This window comes from Chiloscyllium plagiosum, chromosome 36 (genome assembly GCF_004010195.1).
Source record: "Chiloscyllium plagiosum isolate BGI_BamShark_2017 chromosome 36, ASM401019v2, whole genome shotgun sequence".
NCBI lineage: Eukaryota > Metazoa > Chordata > Chondrichthyes > Orectolobiformes > Hemiscylliidae > Chiloscyllium > Chiloscyllium plagiosum.
The window spans coordinates 18,229,893-18,247,448 of record NC_057745.1 but is presented as its reverse complement, the minus strand read 5'-3'; the positions used below and the strand labels follow the sequence as shown (position 1 = coordinate 18,247,448).

The 17,556-nt window shown below is 40.8% G+C and overlaps 1 protein-coding gene across 1 annotated transcript in view; it reads right to left on the bottom strand.

The window, feature by feature from the left end:
* The window catches only part of adam10a (ADAM metallopeptidase domain 10a), a 170,143-nt gene that overhangs the window by 86,241 nt on the left and 66,346 nt on the right, over positions 1-17,556 (bottom strand). Inside the window, exon 3 of the mRNA XM_043677449.1 lies at positions 9,798-9,916. Within this exon, the coding sequence (XP_043533384.1) occupies positions 9,798-9,916 (119 nt within the window). The remainder of the gene's footprint in view (positions 1-9,797; positions 9,917-17,556) is intronic.

Below are 17,556 nucleotides of genomic sequence, written 5' to 3'. Positions count from 1 at the left end.
GGATTTCGCTGTGTCACATTCACAAATATCTGGGATGTCAAAGTCTACTGAGCCCACTGATTGATATATGCTTAGATAATTCAGAGTGATCCGAATATTTGCCCTTCAGAGTTGTTACTGGACATAAAAGGTACTGTACTTATTGACACCATGCTGTCTTTGTAAATTTTCTAATTTGCCTTTTCATAAACATTGTTAAATTTACTAACAACAGGCTTTTTTTTAAAATGATCGAAACAGTTTGGACTGAAATAAAGTATGTAGAAATATCGTCATACATCATGTGACCTGTCCCATGAAGAACACACACAACAGACAGTAATTTTACTGATGTTGTTTCAAAAACTTATTTGGATCAAACTGCTGTCTGTTGTACTCTGAACATGCTATCAGAAGTGGTCTGTGATTGAGTGAAAAGAAAAATACTGCTCTTGAAACAGTTGGACCTGTGAAAATTGCTATAACCAAATGAAATAAAAGACAAATACAAAACTGAACACAGCTAAAACACCAGAGAGAGAGAGAAAATGGCTGTAGTTTAATCACTGCAATGCCAAAATTAGGAATTCGGAATAAATTTATTTAACAAGCTAGAGAAGTTAAGTGTTACTACACTCAGATCACTGTTGGGAAGCGACTGTTTCAAGATGTATTCCTTGAATCTCCATAGAACAGATCACAAAAATTTTGAAAACATTCGTGACTCCTTGAACTTCAAATGAATTTAACTTATAAACCATAAGCATTCAATATTAGGCCCCAAGTTTAAAATAAAAATCCAATCGGCAATAAATTACCTCATGAACTCCACTTACAGAATCCTGTGAACTTGTCTCATTAAAAGACAATCTAATTAAAGAAAGAAAGATTGTATCAGGTACAAGAGATCCTGTATGAAAGTAAATCTACTGAGAGAAGTTGATTTGGAGGAAAGCCACTGACAAGCAGAATTGCTGAGGAATTGCAGAACAATTACAGACAAAGGCAGGATGAAAATGCGAGAGAGGTCATCAAGTAAAGAAGACCACAGGTCCAAAGTGATAAGTAGTATTCTTATTGCAAAAAGCTGAATAGTTTTGCTAGAGGTTTATAGCTAGAAGGAAACACCGGAAGTACAGACAGCCATTAGAATCATATCACATTGGGATTCTGCTGAATCACTCCAAACCATACAATAGATTGTTTCAGTCAAGGAGATCACAAGGTCAACATAAAAAGTGTCAGATAGACACTGGTGTAACGTACAACATCACAATCTTTATAGATTTGTATTAAGTGGCGAAACATGGCAATCCAGAAATGAGGCCCTAAGAAGGTTAAGGCTACACAATGGCACTATATACACACCATAAGAGCAGATTATTCTAGTCCAACATTTTAGATTAGATTCCTTCGTGTGGAAACAGGCCCTTCGACTCTCCAAAGAGTAACCCACCCAGTCCCACTTCCCTCTGACTAATGCACCAAACACTACGGGCTAAATTTAGCATGGCAAATTCATTTGACCTGCACATCTTTGGATTGTTGGAGGAAACCCACGCAGACACAGGGAGAATGTGCAAACTCCACACAGATAGTCGCCAGAAGTTGGAATTGAACCTGGGACCCTGGTGCTGTGAGGCAGCAGTGCTAACCACTGAGCCACCATGCCACCCACAAATTTTAACATGAATGAAGCTCATGACAAACAAATGCCACTTATTTCAGTCAGAGCAAGTCTTAAGTGTGGACGAGTAAAGCAGTCACCAGCAAATTATTGGAGAGGATTCTGAGAGACAGGATTTACGATTACTTGGAAAACCATAGTTAGATTAGAGATAGTCAGCATGGCTTGGAGTGTGGCAGGTCATGCCTCAAGCCTTATTAAATTCTTGGAGGATGTGACAAAACACATTGATGAAGGTAGAGCAGTGGATGTGATGTACATGGATTTCATTACGGCGTTTGACAACATTCCCTGTGATAGGTTCAATCAGAAACTAATGGAGGCACGGAATACAGGAAAATCTGTCTGTCCGGAGACAAAATTGGCTGGCTCCTAGAAGGCAGAGGGTGGTAGTAGATGGCAAGTTTTCAGCCCGGAGCTCGGTGACCAGTCACATTCTACATGGATCTATTCTGGGACCTCTGCTATGTGTGAATTTTATACGTGATTTGGATCAGGAAGTGGAAGGGTGGGTGAGTAAATTTGTCAATGACATGAAAGTTGGTGCTGTGGTGGATAGTGTGGAAGGTTGTTGTAGGTAGCAACAGTATATTGACAGGATGCAGAACTGGGTTGAGAAGAAGATGGAATTCAACCTGGAAAAGTGTGAAGTGATTCCTTTTGGAAGGTTGAATTTGAATCCAGAATACAGGGTTAAAGGCAGGATTCTTGGCAGTGTGGAGGAACAGAAGGATCTTGGGGTTCATGTCAATATATACCTCAAAGTTGCCACCAAGTTGATAGGCTTGTTAAGAAGGTGTATTTTGTGTTGGCTTTCATGCGCAGGGGGATCGAATTTAATAGCCGCAAGGTTATGCTGCAGCTCTACTGAGCCCTTGTTAGAACACACTTGGAATACTGTGTTCAGTTTTGGTCACTTCATCATAGAAAGGATGCAAAAGCCTTAGAGGGAGTGAAAAGGAGAATTACCAAATTGCTGCCTGGACTGGAGAGCATGTCTTATGACGAAAGGTTGAGGGAGCTAGGGTTTTTCTCATTGGAGTGAAGGGTGAGGGGCAACTTGATAGAGGTGTACAAGACGACGAGAGGCATAGATAGAGAGTGAATAATCAGAGACTTTTTTCCCCAGGGCAATAATGGCCATCGATGGAAATGTGTTGCTGGAAAAGCGCAGCAGGTCAGGCAGCATCTAGGGAACAGGAGAATCGACGTTTCGGGCATTAGCCCTTCTTCAGGAATGAGGCCTCATTCCTGAAGAAGGGCTAATGCCCGAAACGTCGATTCTCCTGTTCCCTAGATGCTGCCTGACCTGCTGCGCTTTTCCAGCAACACATTTCCATCTCTGATCTCCAGCATCTGCAGACCTCACTTTCTCCTCAATAATGGCCATCACCAGGGGAGCATAATTTTAAGCTGATTGAGGAAGAATTAGGAGAAATGTCAGAGATTGGTTCTTTACACAGAGTGGTAGGTGCATGGAATGAACTGGTGGTGGTTGAGTCAGATACATTACACACATTTAAGCGACTCTTGGATTGGCACATGGATAATAGTAAAATGAAGGGTATGTAGGTTAGTTTGACCTTAAAGTAGGATAAAAGGTCGGCACAGCATTGAGAGCCGAAGGACCTATACTATTCAATGTCGTATGTACAAGTGCTGCACTGACTCCTAAGTACCAAGACTCAGCAAGCTAGAATGTTGCTGATGATGCAAGACATCCTGAACTGACAATGGATACAGTAAAACTCTTCACACTGACATGAACGGATCAACTTATCACTCTTGTGACGCTGCTGTCACTTTAACAACGTTGTTTTGTTCTTGGTCCTTTTTAAAAAGGAGGAGGTCGTAAAAGGCAGAGGTGCTGAAATGTCTTGGAAACAGCCTAGTTTAACAATGGCAGGTGAGCAGCCAGCTCTCAGTTCAGGTTTTTTTCTAGTTTGGTTTAGTGGTAAGAAGCACTCAGAAGCTGCTACAGTGTAAAAAAATTTCATGCTTCAGCAGATGATCCCTGGCTGACTTTTCTTGTGAAATCTCTCCTGCCTCTAAGAATGTGTTTGAATTTACCTTTTGCTAAGGTGTGTGTTTACAAGGTGTTGTGGGAATTGGAACAGCTCCTTTGTAAAGTTGTGGTATCAAGTCAGCTGAGTTTTCAAATAGTTAATTTATTCTAAATTCTGTTTTCTTTTGTGTGTGTTTCAACTGTTGTGTTTAAATAAATTTGTTTTGCTTAAAGCCAACTGGTTAGATCAGCTGTATCACACCTGGAATATCTACTTTATATCTGCCTTTACAATAAGAAAAGTTAGGGTCTGGGCTATCTTCTTGAAATATTTTGAGAGGGGTCTGGCCTAGTCCATAACACTGTGGACTACGATTCTGATGACTGGAGGTGGAATAGCTGACTTTGACAGCTACCATAGAGTTTGTTGAATGTCTGAAAGCACACTTCAGCTAATTCCACAGATGGCAGGATTGACGTATGAAGAGACATTGACTAGGTCAAAATTGTTTCGCTGAAGTTCAGATGGGCGAGTGGGGGGCGGGGGTGGAATCTCCATGGAGACATATAAAATTTTAACAGGACTAGACAGGGTAGATGCAAGGTGGATGTTTCACAACTTTATAAGGAGCAACCACTGGTTCACAGTGAAAAATTAGGTGCCTTATAACTGGTAGGGAAATTTAACAGTTTTTTGAAGAAATTATTAGGAGTGTAGGTGATAGCTACACTGTGCATTGGATGTTGTCTACAACAAGTTGAGTAAGGCTTCTGACAGAATCTCATATGGAAGACTGGTTAAGAAAATAACAGTACGTGAGATCCAATGATAAATCTGGCAAATTGGATCAGTTACAAGAGTCAAAGGGCATTAGCATAAGGTTGTTTTTGTGACTGCAAGCCTTGTGATATAGTACATTAATGATCCAGCTGTAAAATGTAAGAGGCTTGACCAGTAAGTTCACAGATGAAAACTACTGGTGGCACAGTACAATTCTGAACACTACAGGACAAGCTGGTCAGATGGGCAGAGCAATGGGAAATTCAATTTAATCCAGAGAAGTGACAGGAAATATAGTTTGGGAATACTAATATGGGAAGGGAGAGCACTATGACATGAAGTCCAGAAGATCAAAGCGCCCTTGTTGTGTGTCCCAACAGATCTCAGAAGGAAACAGATGGATACAGTGCTTAAGAAGGTTGGATAGCCAGTCAGGCTAAACATAGAAAATAGATGATGAGTGTCGGGATGGCCATTCGAGCCTGCTCCACCATTTATCATGATCATGGCTGATCATCCAACTCAACAGCCTTTTCCTGCTTTCTCCACATAACCTTTGATCCCATTCACCGAGTGCAATATCGAGCTGCTTCTTGAATACATTTGATGTTTTGACATCAACTAGCTCTTATGGTAATGAATTCCACAAGCCCATTTTTTGGATGAAGAAATGTCTCATCTCCACCCTAAATGGTCCACCTCACATCCTCAGTGAACCCCACCACTGAAACATCCACCTTGCATCTACCCTGTCTAGTCCTGTTAAAATTTTATATGTCTCTATGGAGATTCCACCCCCGCCCCCCACTCACGCATCTGAACTCCAGCGAAACAATTTTGACCTAGTCAATGTCTCTTCATATGTCAATCCTGCCATCTGTGGAATCAGCCTGGTAAAGCTTCACTGCACTCCCTCGATAGCAAGAGCATCCTTTCTCAGAAAAGGAGCCCAAAACTGCACACAATATTCTAGGTACACCTAGTCTCACCATGGCCCTGCGTAACTGCAACAACACGTCCCTACTCCTGGATTCGAAACCTTTCACAATAAAGGCCAACATACTATTTGCCTTCTTTACAACCTGCTGCGCCTGCATGCTTAGCTTCAGCAGCTCGTACACAAGGACACCCAGGTCCTGCTGCACACTCCCCTCTCCCAATTTACAGCCAGAGATTGTAATCTGCTTTCTTGTTTTTTGCTTCCTAAGTGAATAACCTCTCACTTATCCAAATTATATTTCATTGGGCATTGACTTCCCCACTCACCCAACATGTGCAGATCATGCTGAAGGACCTCTGCATCCTCTTGACAGTTCATCCTCCCAACCAACTTGTTATCATCTGCAAACTTTAAGGAGTTACATTTTCCAAGCACCAATCCCTGTGGCAACCCACTGTTACTGCCTGCCCCATTTGAAAAGGGCTCATTAATTCCTACTCTTTGCATCCTCTCTGTCAACCAGTTTTCTATGCAACTCAATACACTTCTAACACCATGTGATTTAATCTTGCCTAATAATCTTAGTCGAGAGAGTAGTGCTGGAGAAGCACAGCAGGTCAGGCAGTATTCGAGCAGGAGAATCAACGTTTCAGGCATAAGCCCTTCAACAGGGATTTTCCAGCACTATACTCTTGACTGTGAGCTCCAGCATCTGCAGTCCTCACTTTCTCCCAATAATCTCTTATGTGGGACTTGGTCAAATGCTTTGCAAGTCCAAATATACATTGAATGTTTGTACCCATACAGCTAGTAGAGTTGACAAGGGGGAGCCAGTCAATGATCTCAACATGACTCCGCCTCAGTGACAACTTGGGATGGTTGTCACCTTGATCATAGATGCTCACCTGCCATTGTTAAACTAGGCTGTTTCCAAGACATTTCAGCACCTCTGCCTTTTACAACCTCCTCCTTTTTGAAAAGGACCAAGAACAAAACAACGTTGTTAAAGTGACAGCAGCGTCACAACAGTGATAAGTTGATCATAGATGGTGGAAGAAAACCGCGAGATATACAATCACAAGCACATATGCCGAACTTGGTAAATTGCTTTGGTGCAAGCAGCTGATCAGAAAGTACAAACTCATCTTTTGCACAGTTCACAGAAGCCATCAGATCCAGAGGTGTACAGTAACCAAACAACAGAAATAGAAGAACAAGGTACCACAGCAACAAAAACATGGGAACAACATTCCCTGGTGAAAGAACATCACGAAAATGAACACACAACTACAAGCAAGCGTATCATTTAGAGACCAGCATAACTTAAGGATTACGTATGCAAAGTTAATGCAGAGATGAAAGCAAATAATCAAGTGCTAAGGCAGGAGACCAGCATAAACTAGGTAATTCAAAAATGTACAAATAACATTTTTGTTTTAAAAAAAAAGGGATGTTTTAACTGAAATAGAATCACGTAAATTCCCTTCCTGGTCTGCAATCATGTCAATACCAAGATAGGCCCACTCTCCAGATAACAATCTTTCTGATACTCTAACAAACAGTTCTTGCTGATCAGACTGCTGACAGTACTGCTCACAAGAACGTTTCATTATCTTGAAAACCTTTTCCCAAGTCAACAGTTTACCCTCTCCATACTCAAAAAAGTTAAATTACTGGTTAAATCTTTCACCCTTGTCAAGTCCACATGTTTGCACCACAGCTGGAAAGTTCCACATTAGCCAGTTATGCTGAAGCAACTCAGCAAGGTTTCTGACACATGCCTTCCACTGTAAATGTAATAAAGGCAGGAGCATGGAAATACCATAACCCCCAATTCGTCCTCAAATTACACCTTGTCATTCAGCTTGTCATTCTTATACTGTTGCCATGTGAAAACCTTGGAACTTCCTAACTTAAAGCGTTTTGTGGAAGCAATGGATTTCAGCAGGAAGGATGCAGTTTACTATCATCCTTTCCTGGATAATTAAGCACAGACTATAAAAGCTGACTTGAATTTATGTATTGAAAAAAATCTTAAATGTATTGAACAAATTTTTAAAATACATCTTTCCGACAATGCAGTGCAGAAAACTAAGCACCAGTGCAGAAACTATGCTAAATTACATATGGATCTCTGAGGTATGAATTAATCCCCCTGCCCGAAATATTAACTGATAAAAGCACACACTTGACCAAACTCTGGTTTAGCTGGCCTGTGCATTGTGATTGAAATTTGGATACAGCCAGCAAACAAAATTAGACAAAAAAATACTGATCTTAAAACTGTTTTTAAATTAAATGTCTAGTGTTCTGACATAGTAAATCACCAAGTCAGGAAAAACTCGTGACATGAGACTGCTTAAAATGGAATAGCGACAATTTGTTAAGAATTTGCATCCGAATCTTTCTGTATGAAATTCAAAAAGTATAGACACTGTCCACTTGACATTATCTATTTTTACATTAATAGAGCAGATGCCAATGCCTGCTTTTATACCCTTCATGCAAAGAGATTCTCCCATTGCTGTATTGTGAGGGACTTATTTAACGTTTATTGGCAGCTTAAATGGCAAAATCTAAATCCTTGTCGAGAATGGCCAAATATTGTCAGTGATCAGGCGCTGGGAATGCAAAAAGGGTCTGCAACTGTTGCCCAACAAGACCAAACTTCTCTTTACATTCAGCCTTGGACCTTCAGGTAAGCATCCTCCACGATGGACTGAGGGACAGGCAAAAATACAAAGTGGCTGAGTAGAAGCTGATAGCCAAATTTGGTACACATAGGGATAGCCTCAACCGGGATCTTGGGTTCATGTCACACCACAGATGATCCCACTGCACTACACACACACCCCCTCTCTCTCATATGCTCACACATATCCACCACGACCACACACAATCCCTCTCACAGACTTTTACCCTATTACACTCTCACACATACACACACTTGTTCACAGGCACTCACACACCCCTCGCACAAACACACATGCTCACACGCCGTCTCCTCTGCACATGTGCACATTTTGTACTTGCAGAATTACATTTTATTTTGCTCAAAAACTGCATAAATCCATGTAAGATTCTTTAAATCCCACTTTAGAACAGAATCAGTGTGAACAATGGGACACAGACAGACTTTAGACTCACACCTAAAAGACAGTTTCTGAGCTGAAATGGCACCCATTGTTAAAGTTATGTTGAGAATGTAACTTTAAAAAAGTTCTGGGATTCATCTGTGAAAGAACCAAAACTACAATGGTCATTCTAAAAGACGAAAAACTTAAACAATCCAGGTTTTTTTCAATATATCATTTCTGTGGCATACTGTAATCGTTTGCTCTAAGTTGTGTGTTGTATGATCTTATACTCCACAACTACTTGATGAAGGAGCAGCGCTCCGAAAGCTAGTGTTTCCGAATAAATCTGTTGGACTATAACCTGGTGTTGTGTGGTTTGCAACTTTCTCTTTACAAAATAAGACAGAAGTAAAATCCTGTGACTGAAGTGCTGTGATTACAGCACACCATATGCAGTTACTCCTTCCAGGTGGTCTTCAAATTGCCCACATCATCATTTCCTACAAATATCAGACCAATTGTTACATCCATCTAGGAGTGATTTTCTTATTTTTTTATTTCATTTCAAAACAGCAATGTTTATAGCTGTTTTGATAATCACAAAACGTTCATGGGTCAACTCCTAGTCAACTATGTCCAAGCTGTTAATTGTTTCAATGTCTTCTGCAGACTCACTCATGACTGAAGACTCCAAAACAAAATCAGCAAAGAACTGGCAGTTCAGACACTTGATGCTCAGAGGAACACTTGCAGCTGCATCACCTTTGGCTTATCTCTAAGCATGTTAGAGTTTGCAAGTATAACAAATGTCCAGGCAACCAGTGTGGCAACAACTTCAGAGAGAAGTTGTCTCTGACCAAGACCTACAATATCTACAGGTAACTTTCATGCTTTTAGATTTCTATTTTGAAGAAAGTAAAATCTGGGGTAGAATCAAAATGATCTCGATGATATAATATGGATCCATGCAATGCCACAAGAAAATGTATTTCACTACAAACTTCATCTTTTTACCACACACACGTTAAACTGACTTCTAAAATAGAAACATAACATCAGTTGATTTAAACTCCTTGAGAGAACAGAGTTTGCAGCAAGGTAAGATATCATGTTGAACACTACTAACAATTATTGCTTTACAACTTTCTTGTCTTTTGACAATGGCTTTAAAAAACAAACTCTACTCACCTTCAAGCAATTAACAATTAAAACCTATCAAGAAATCTAACAATACATTGCAGATTAGCTACCAAAGGAGGTTGGTCTTCAAATAACCTTTGCACTGCATAATATATACATTTATGCCAGGTCACAAGTAATAATCTTACCATAGATTTCTCCAGTGTAAATATGAGAGGCATCATAATTCAGCTCTTCACCTGATACTTCTACTTTAAAATCATCTGTGAATATAGAGGTGTCTCGTTTCATTCTCAGGTTGAACTGCCTAAGAAGAAAGCAGCAAATAAGGTAAATTAATCTTCAGAAACCTTCTACAACTAGAAATTTCTGTATTAAATTAAATTTCTTCCATGGTAAACTCATTATTTGCAAAGCACATCAGCACAGTACAGAAAAAGTAGTTTAAACCATGCCCTATTCCTTTTCATTTGTCACCGAAAAATTTGCTAACTTCATTTTTGTCAACTTTTCCAGTAAAGTTCCACCAGACCCAGGTGGAACATGGAGAAAGTGAGGACAGCAGATGCTGAAGGTTGGAGTCAAAAAGTGTGGCACTGGAAAAGCAGAGCAGGTCAGGCAGCATCCGAAGAACATGAGAGTCGAAGTTTCGGGCATAAGTCCTTCATCAGGAATGAAGATAGGGTTATGCTCAAAACATCGACTCTCCTGTTCCTCGTATTAGGTTCTTTTACTTGCAATTCTTACACCCTTGATGCAACTGCAACACACCAACTTCTGTGAACAGCCAACATTTTATTAAGCACAACACAACCTTTCTGGAGGAACCCTGAACACTCTTCATAATGCTTGCAAAGCCATAGCATGGGATCTCTCTGAACAAGGACAGTTCTTCCTTTGTACAAAGTCTTTATATCACAGTCAGTAACACCCAGAAGACAACCCCAGCCATTCCCTCAGTCATATGCCACTCAAGACACAACACATTGTTTCTGAAAATGATCAGGATATTGCAACGTAAATCATCCCTTAATGGCTAAATCTGCTGTGAATCATTAAACTGCAGGGGTTAATCAGATTTCCAACTGCAATGTTATTATTGATTTCTGAATAGAGGACGATAACATAATTCTTTTACTCTGAAAAACTGGGAAATGGCCACGCAAATGTCTCTCAATGGCAAGGGATGGGAATGTAAATTCCTTACATTGTACCTCAGACAGACAGAGACATACCACCCTAGCCTCACGACATCCAATTTTCTGCAGGTCCGCAGAGCAAATTAACTCGAATGCCTCACTTGGATGCTGCCTGACCTGCTGTGCTTTTCAGTGCCACATTTTTTGACCCAGGTGAAATACGAGCAACGTATTGATCAATCTTAAGACATGTTAGCCAAGTACGTACAAAGTATTATTTAGAGCAATCAGATTTGAAGTGATCAAAAACTAACATTGCTAAAAATACTAACTTTTAAGATCACATAGGGAGAAATCATCTCAAGTTAAATTCTTCCACAAGAGGAGACTGTTTAAAACGGAGTGAAAACTGGATTTGTTTTAATATATTTTAAACGATATACAACAATGACAACTCTCATTGGAGGGGTACACAAGTGACTCGAGAAGCTGCAATACAGCTTTTAGAAGTATTTGGCGGAATGTTACTCCATGGATAGAAAATGGTTAAAAATGTAGCAGTACACAAAAGATACCACTTTCTTTTTCCCCAAAAGGATACTACGTTAATACAAATTATTATTAAAAAGTATAACCTGGTTACAAGAAATTAACCACTTAAATTCTAATGATCTATTATGTAGAAATACCAGTAAAATCTAATAATCATTTGGGAGGACCAAAATACATTACTGCTGAAGTGCTCCCTTGGAAGCTTTTGGTCTTGCATGTATTAGGACATGTATGAAAAACCAATGTTCAGAGCAAAAAGAAAATTGTACATCATGAGAGCAGCACTGATGGTTGGCAAGTGGAATCAAGAAAGCTGTAGCCTTACGTGTGACACATCTGCTACAGGATATGGAGTAAAGTTCTTGACCACTGCACGTGGTGGTGGGGGGGGGGCGGATTTGTTCAGAAAAATTAAGAACATCTGTTGTCAGTGTCAGTGGATCAGTGTAATTAAGGTGATAACATTTGTTCACTTGTGGACCCAGATGGCTAGAAGTTGCACAAATTTTGCCGTTGGAGGTTGGATAACTGAATTTCTGGCTTATATTGAAGACTCTTAAAATTCATACGCAATAGGAAAAGAACTTGTAATTTAATAAGCTGAGTGGAATATGCATGTAATAGAATAACCCTGATAAATTTCCATGCATACCATCCTGAGCTGATTTGAATTCATGAAGCTCAGCTACCGAATGTTGACTGTTTGGGAAAGTGAATGTCTCATTACCCTTACAACCTAGGAAAACACAAATGCTGAGAACTAAAATAGTAAGAAATGAAAACTAAAATAGTAAGAAAGTTCGAAGATGTTTATACGTTGGGGGGGGGGGGGGGGGGGGGGTGCAGGACAGAGAGAGGACGAGAGAGATAGTGAGAGATTTGTATCTTGGGAATCCAAGGTGATTTTTTTAAAAACAGCCATATTATAGGACAATGGTACTGGGCATGTTAGCTGAGTGATGTTCTCTCATGACATTTTACACATAGTTTAGACTAGTCTCTTATTATGATGTACCTTTAAAAGGGAAGCTTATCTAGCCAAAGGAATTGGCCATTTGGCCTGGACTGATCAGGGTTTCCCACTTTGATGTGCATGTAGTTTAATTAGTCAAGCATACTCAGACCTATCAATTAGTTCTTCCTCTATTTGCCATTTGCCATTTTTTTGCTGCTTATCTGATTAGGGACAAGTAGTGTTTTTGAAATCTCAGTACCAATTTCTGTATAAAGAGAGCTTGTTTGCAGCAATTAGGGTAGAATTCAGAGACAGCTCTTAAGAGTAAGAGCTGGCGCCACGACTCTTAATGGTTTTAAAACCCTAGCTTATTAGGTATCTATGTTATAGTGTAACATTGATGCCACTGGTAAACAAAAACGGTAATAATTTAAACCGAACTTTATATTCCAGACTACCACAGAGTACAATGTCTGGGACGAACCAAGAGGGGCTTACAGGTCGAATCCATTAGGGATTCCCTGAGCCATCTAGAATAGGTACTTCAACAGAATCTGGTACTGGCATTCAAATCAAGAAAGATTGAAGTTAGAAGATGACTAAGTTAACTGACAAACCTTGCTTATATTTAAACCAAACAGGTTGACTCCAATTGGTCAAGGAATTACTTTCAGAAGTGAACTAGAGAACAACTGTCACCTATTCTGAAAAGGAGCACATAAGGGATCGTTGTTGTTGTAGCAACCTGACTTGAGATAATAGACCAGTGTACAAACTCCACCTGCTCCAGAGGTGTGTAATAACTCAGCAACGGTTTGATTAGAAAAAATATACAGAAATGCGTATGCTCTTTTTGTCTGAAAACAATATTATTGTAGGATATATACCTAACAGTACATGCAAATGCCTTACTCCAAACTATGTTCCCTCCTAACAGTGCCACCTCTCCAATGTCCTGTGCACCATGATCAGCATAGGCATACCTGTCAAGGCATTGACTTCCAAAGCACAAGCATCCAGTCAGAAAATTTAGAAGGAATGCTGACAACAACCCGACTATTTTCAATTAGTTATCAGCGTAACTTTCAACACATTCTGCATTATTTAATGTTGCACAATTGGGGAATCACATCTAATATTGGACACTAAGTTGGAAGTTTTCTAAGCACAGGCTGACGTTACTATCAATACTGAAGCTATTGGAAACAGCTGAGGGCATGGTGATTTATACGATCCACTATTCTTAGAGATGTACAGCCTACATACTGAACATCACACTGGCATTGAAATTCATGCACTGCATGTGTGTGTGTTATGAGGAATGTCTTCAGGGCTTGATAGCAGCGTTTCATTAGTGGTCCACACCACCTATGATACAACTGCATGGTAACAGCATGAATCAGGTAGCTTCACCTGTTAATCAAACTAGAGTCACCATATCCTTCTCTGATATTTTGATGTAGTCTAGGCAGTTGTCAGGACCATAAAGGAGCAGTCTTAAGACTATTGATGAGTTCATGTGACATAGTGAGAAAAGGCGAACAATTATCCAAAAGGTGCCTGATTTCAGCATCAAGCTTGCTTGGTGAACACCACAGCTAGGGCGCTATTTAAGAGGTTGCTAATTGGACTGTTCTGAGTGCACAGACTTGTAGGGATCTCATTTCTTATACTGACCAGTGTAGGGAGGCAGTTGGACAGTAGGAGAATCCCTCAGCAATTTTTCAATTCGGAAAAAGGAGTTAATGAGAATTGTCCACTTCAAAAAGGTGAATATGAAGTACAAGTGGGCAGGATGGTGTTAAAGAAGAGTGCACAAAAGTATGTTCCTGGGACTGGAGGGTTTGAGTTTATGGGTTACTGAGGACTGCATCTGCAATAAATGCCGTTGGTTGCGAATCCCATCAGATCGAATGGAACGGTTGGAGAGACAGTTAGAGGCAATGAGGAATTTACAAGAGCAAGGGGATGCGATGAATGGCAGTCACAGGAAGGGAGAAAAGTCGCAGATACAGTCACATAGATGGGTTAATGCCAGGAAAGGTAAGAGAGGTAGGCAGGTAGTGCAGGAGTCTTTTGTGGCTATCCCCATTTCAAACAAGTATGCTGTTTTAGAAAATGTGGGCGTGATGGATTCTCAGGGGAACGTAGCACAACAGCCAAGTTTCTGGTATTGAGACTGTCTCTAATGCAATGAAGGGTATGTCGGGTTCCAAGAGATCAATTGTGTTAGGGGATTCTCTGGTCCAAGGTACAGACAGATGTTTCTGTGGCCAGCAGCGAAAAATCAGAATGGTGGAACCTAGGGTGATAGTGAGGAAAGAGATCAATCTGAGACTGGTATAGTTGAGAACAAAAGGTGAGTCAAACAGTCAGACAAAGCAGAGAACAAGGTAGGACTGATAAATTAAACTGCATTTACTTCAATGCAAGAGACCTAACAGGGAAGGCAGATGAACTCAGGGCATGATTAGGAACATGGGACTGGGATATCATAGCAATTACAGAAACATGGCTCAGGGATGGACAGGTCAGGACAGCTTAATGTTTCAGGATACAAATGCTACAGGAAGGACAGAAAGGGAGGCAGGAAGGGTGGTGGTGTTTTTGCTAAGGGATAGCATTACAGCTGTACTGAGGGAGGATATTCTTGGAAATATCTTCAGGGAAGTTATTTGGGTGGAACTGAGAAATAACAAAGGGATGATCACCTTATTGGGATTGTATTATAGGCCCCCTAATAGTCAGGGGGAAATTGAGAAACAAACTTGTAAGGAGATCTCAGCTATCTGTAAGAATAATAGGGTGGGTTACGGTAGGGGATTTTAACTTTCCAAACATAGACTGGGACTGCCATAGTATTAAAAGTTTAGACAGAGAAGAATTTGTTAAGTGTGTACAAAAACCTTTTCTCATTCATTATATGGACGTACCTACTAGAGAAGGTATAAAACTTGACCTCCTCTTTGGGTGAAAGGAAAGGCTGGTAGGTATAGGAATGCTGGATGATTAGAAAAATTGAGGGTTTGGTGAAGAAAAAGGAAGCAAGCATATGTCAGGTATAGACAGGATAGATCGAGTGACTCAAGAGTATAAAGGCAGTAGGAGTATACTTAAGAGGGAAATCAGGAGGGCAAAACGGGGACATGAGATAGCTTTGGCAAATAGGGTTAAGCAGAATCCAAAGGGTTTTTACAAATACATTAAAACAGACAAGAGGGTAACGGGAGAAAATAGGGCCCCTCAAAGATCAGCAAGGCGGCCTTTGTGTGGAGCCGCAGAAGGTGGGGCAGACACTAAAAGAGTACTTTGCATCAGTATTTACTGTGGAAAAGGATATGGAAGATATAGATTGTAGGGAAATAGATGGTGACATCTTGAAAAATATCCATACTATAGAGGAGGAAGTGCATAAAAAGGTGGATAAATCCCACTACCTAATCAGGTGTACTCTGTGGGAAGCTAGGGAAGTGATTGCTGGGCCTCTTGCTGATATATTTGTATCATCGATAGTCACAGGTACGGTGCCAGAAGACTGGAGGTTGGCAAACGTGGTGCCACTGTTTAAGAAGAGCAGTAAGGACAAGCCAGGGAACTATAGACCAGTGAGCCTAACGTTGGTGGTGGGCAAGTTGTTGGAGAGAATCCTGAGGGACAGGATGTACATGTATTTGGAAAGGCAAGAATTGATTAGGGATCGTCAACAGGGCTTTGTGCTTGGGAAATCATGTCTCACAAAATTGATGGAGTTTTTCGGAAAAGTAACAGAGGATTGATGAGGGCAGAACTATAGATCTGATCTAGATGAACCTCAGTAAGGCGTTTGACAAGGTTCTTCATGGTAGACTGGTTAGATCTCACGGAATGCAGGGAGAACTAGCCATTTGGATACAAAACTGGCTCAAAAGGTAGAAGATAGACGGTGGTGGTGGTGGAGGGCTGTTTTTCAGGCTGGAGGCCTGTGACCAGTGGAGTGCCATAAGGATCAGTGTTTGGCCCTCTACTTTTTGTTATTTATATAAATGATTTGGATGCGAGCATAAGAGGTACAGTTACTAAGTTTGCAGATGACACCAAAATTGGAGGTGTAGTGGACAGCGAAGGAGGTTACCTCAGATTACAATGGGATATTCATCAGATGGACCAATGGGATGAGAAGTGGCAGATGGAGTTTAATTCAGATAAATGAGAGGTGCTGCATTTTGGGAAAGCAAATCTTAGCAGGACTTATACACTTAATGGTAAGGTCCTAGGGAGTGTTGCTGAACAAAGAGACCTTGGAGTGCAGGTTCATAGCTCCTTGAAAGTGGATTTGATAGGATAGTGAAGGCGGCATTTGGAATGCTTTCCTTTATTGGTCAGAGTATTGAGTACAGGAGTTGGGAGGTCATGTTGAAGCTGTACAGGACATTGTGGTTCGGCCACTGTTGGAATATTGCGTGCAATTCTGGTCTCCTTGCTATAGGAAGGATGTTGTGAAACTTGAAAGGGTTCAGAAGAGATTTACAAGGATATTGCCAGGGTTGGCGGATTTGAGCTATAGGGAGAGGCTGAACAGGCTGGGGCTGTTTTTCCTGAAACATCAGGGGCTAAGGGGTGACCTTATAGAGGTTTACAAAATTATGAGGGGCACGGATAGGATAAATAGACAAAGTATTTTGCCTGGGGTAGGGAGTCCAGAACTAGAGGTCATAAGTTTAGAGTGAGAGGGGAAAGATATAAAAGAGACCTAAGAGGCAACCTTTTCACGCAGAGGGCAGTACGTGTATGGAATGAACTACTAGAGGAAGTGGTGGAGGCTAGTACAATTGCAACATTTAAGAGGCATCTGTATGTGTATATGAATAGGAAGGGTTTGGAAGGATATGGGCTGGGTGCTGGCAGGGGGAACCAGACTGGGTTGGGATATGTGGTTGGCATGGACGGGTTGGACCAAAGAGTCAGTTTCCCTGCTCTCTAGGAGCAGTTATAGGGAGAAGCGGGCTTTTTTTCTCCCCCGGAGCAGAGACTGAGGGGCGATCTTCAAAGTTTATAAAATCATGAGGGGCATGATTACGGTGAATAGCCAATGTCTTTCTCCTTTGGGGGGGAATATTTAAAAAAGGAACCTGAGAAGCAACTTCTTTATGCAGAGGGTGATATGTGTATGGAATGAAGTGCCAGAAGTGTGGTGGTAGGTCCAATTATACAACACTTAAAAGCTATCTGGATGGGAACATAAATAGAAAAAACGTTTAGACGCAGATGGGCTAAATGCTGGCAAATGCGACTAGGTCAGATTGGGAGGCCTCGTCAGTGCAC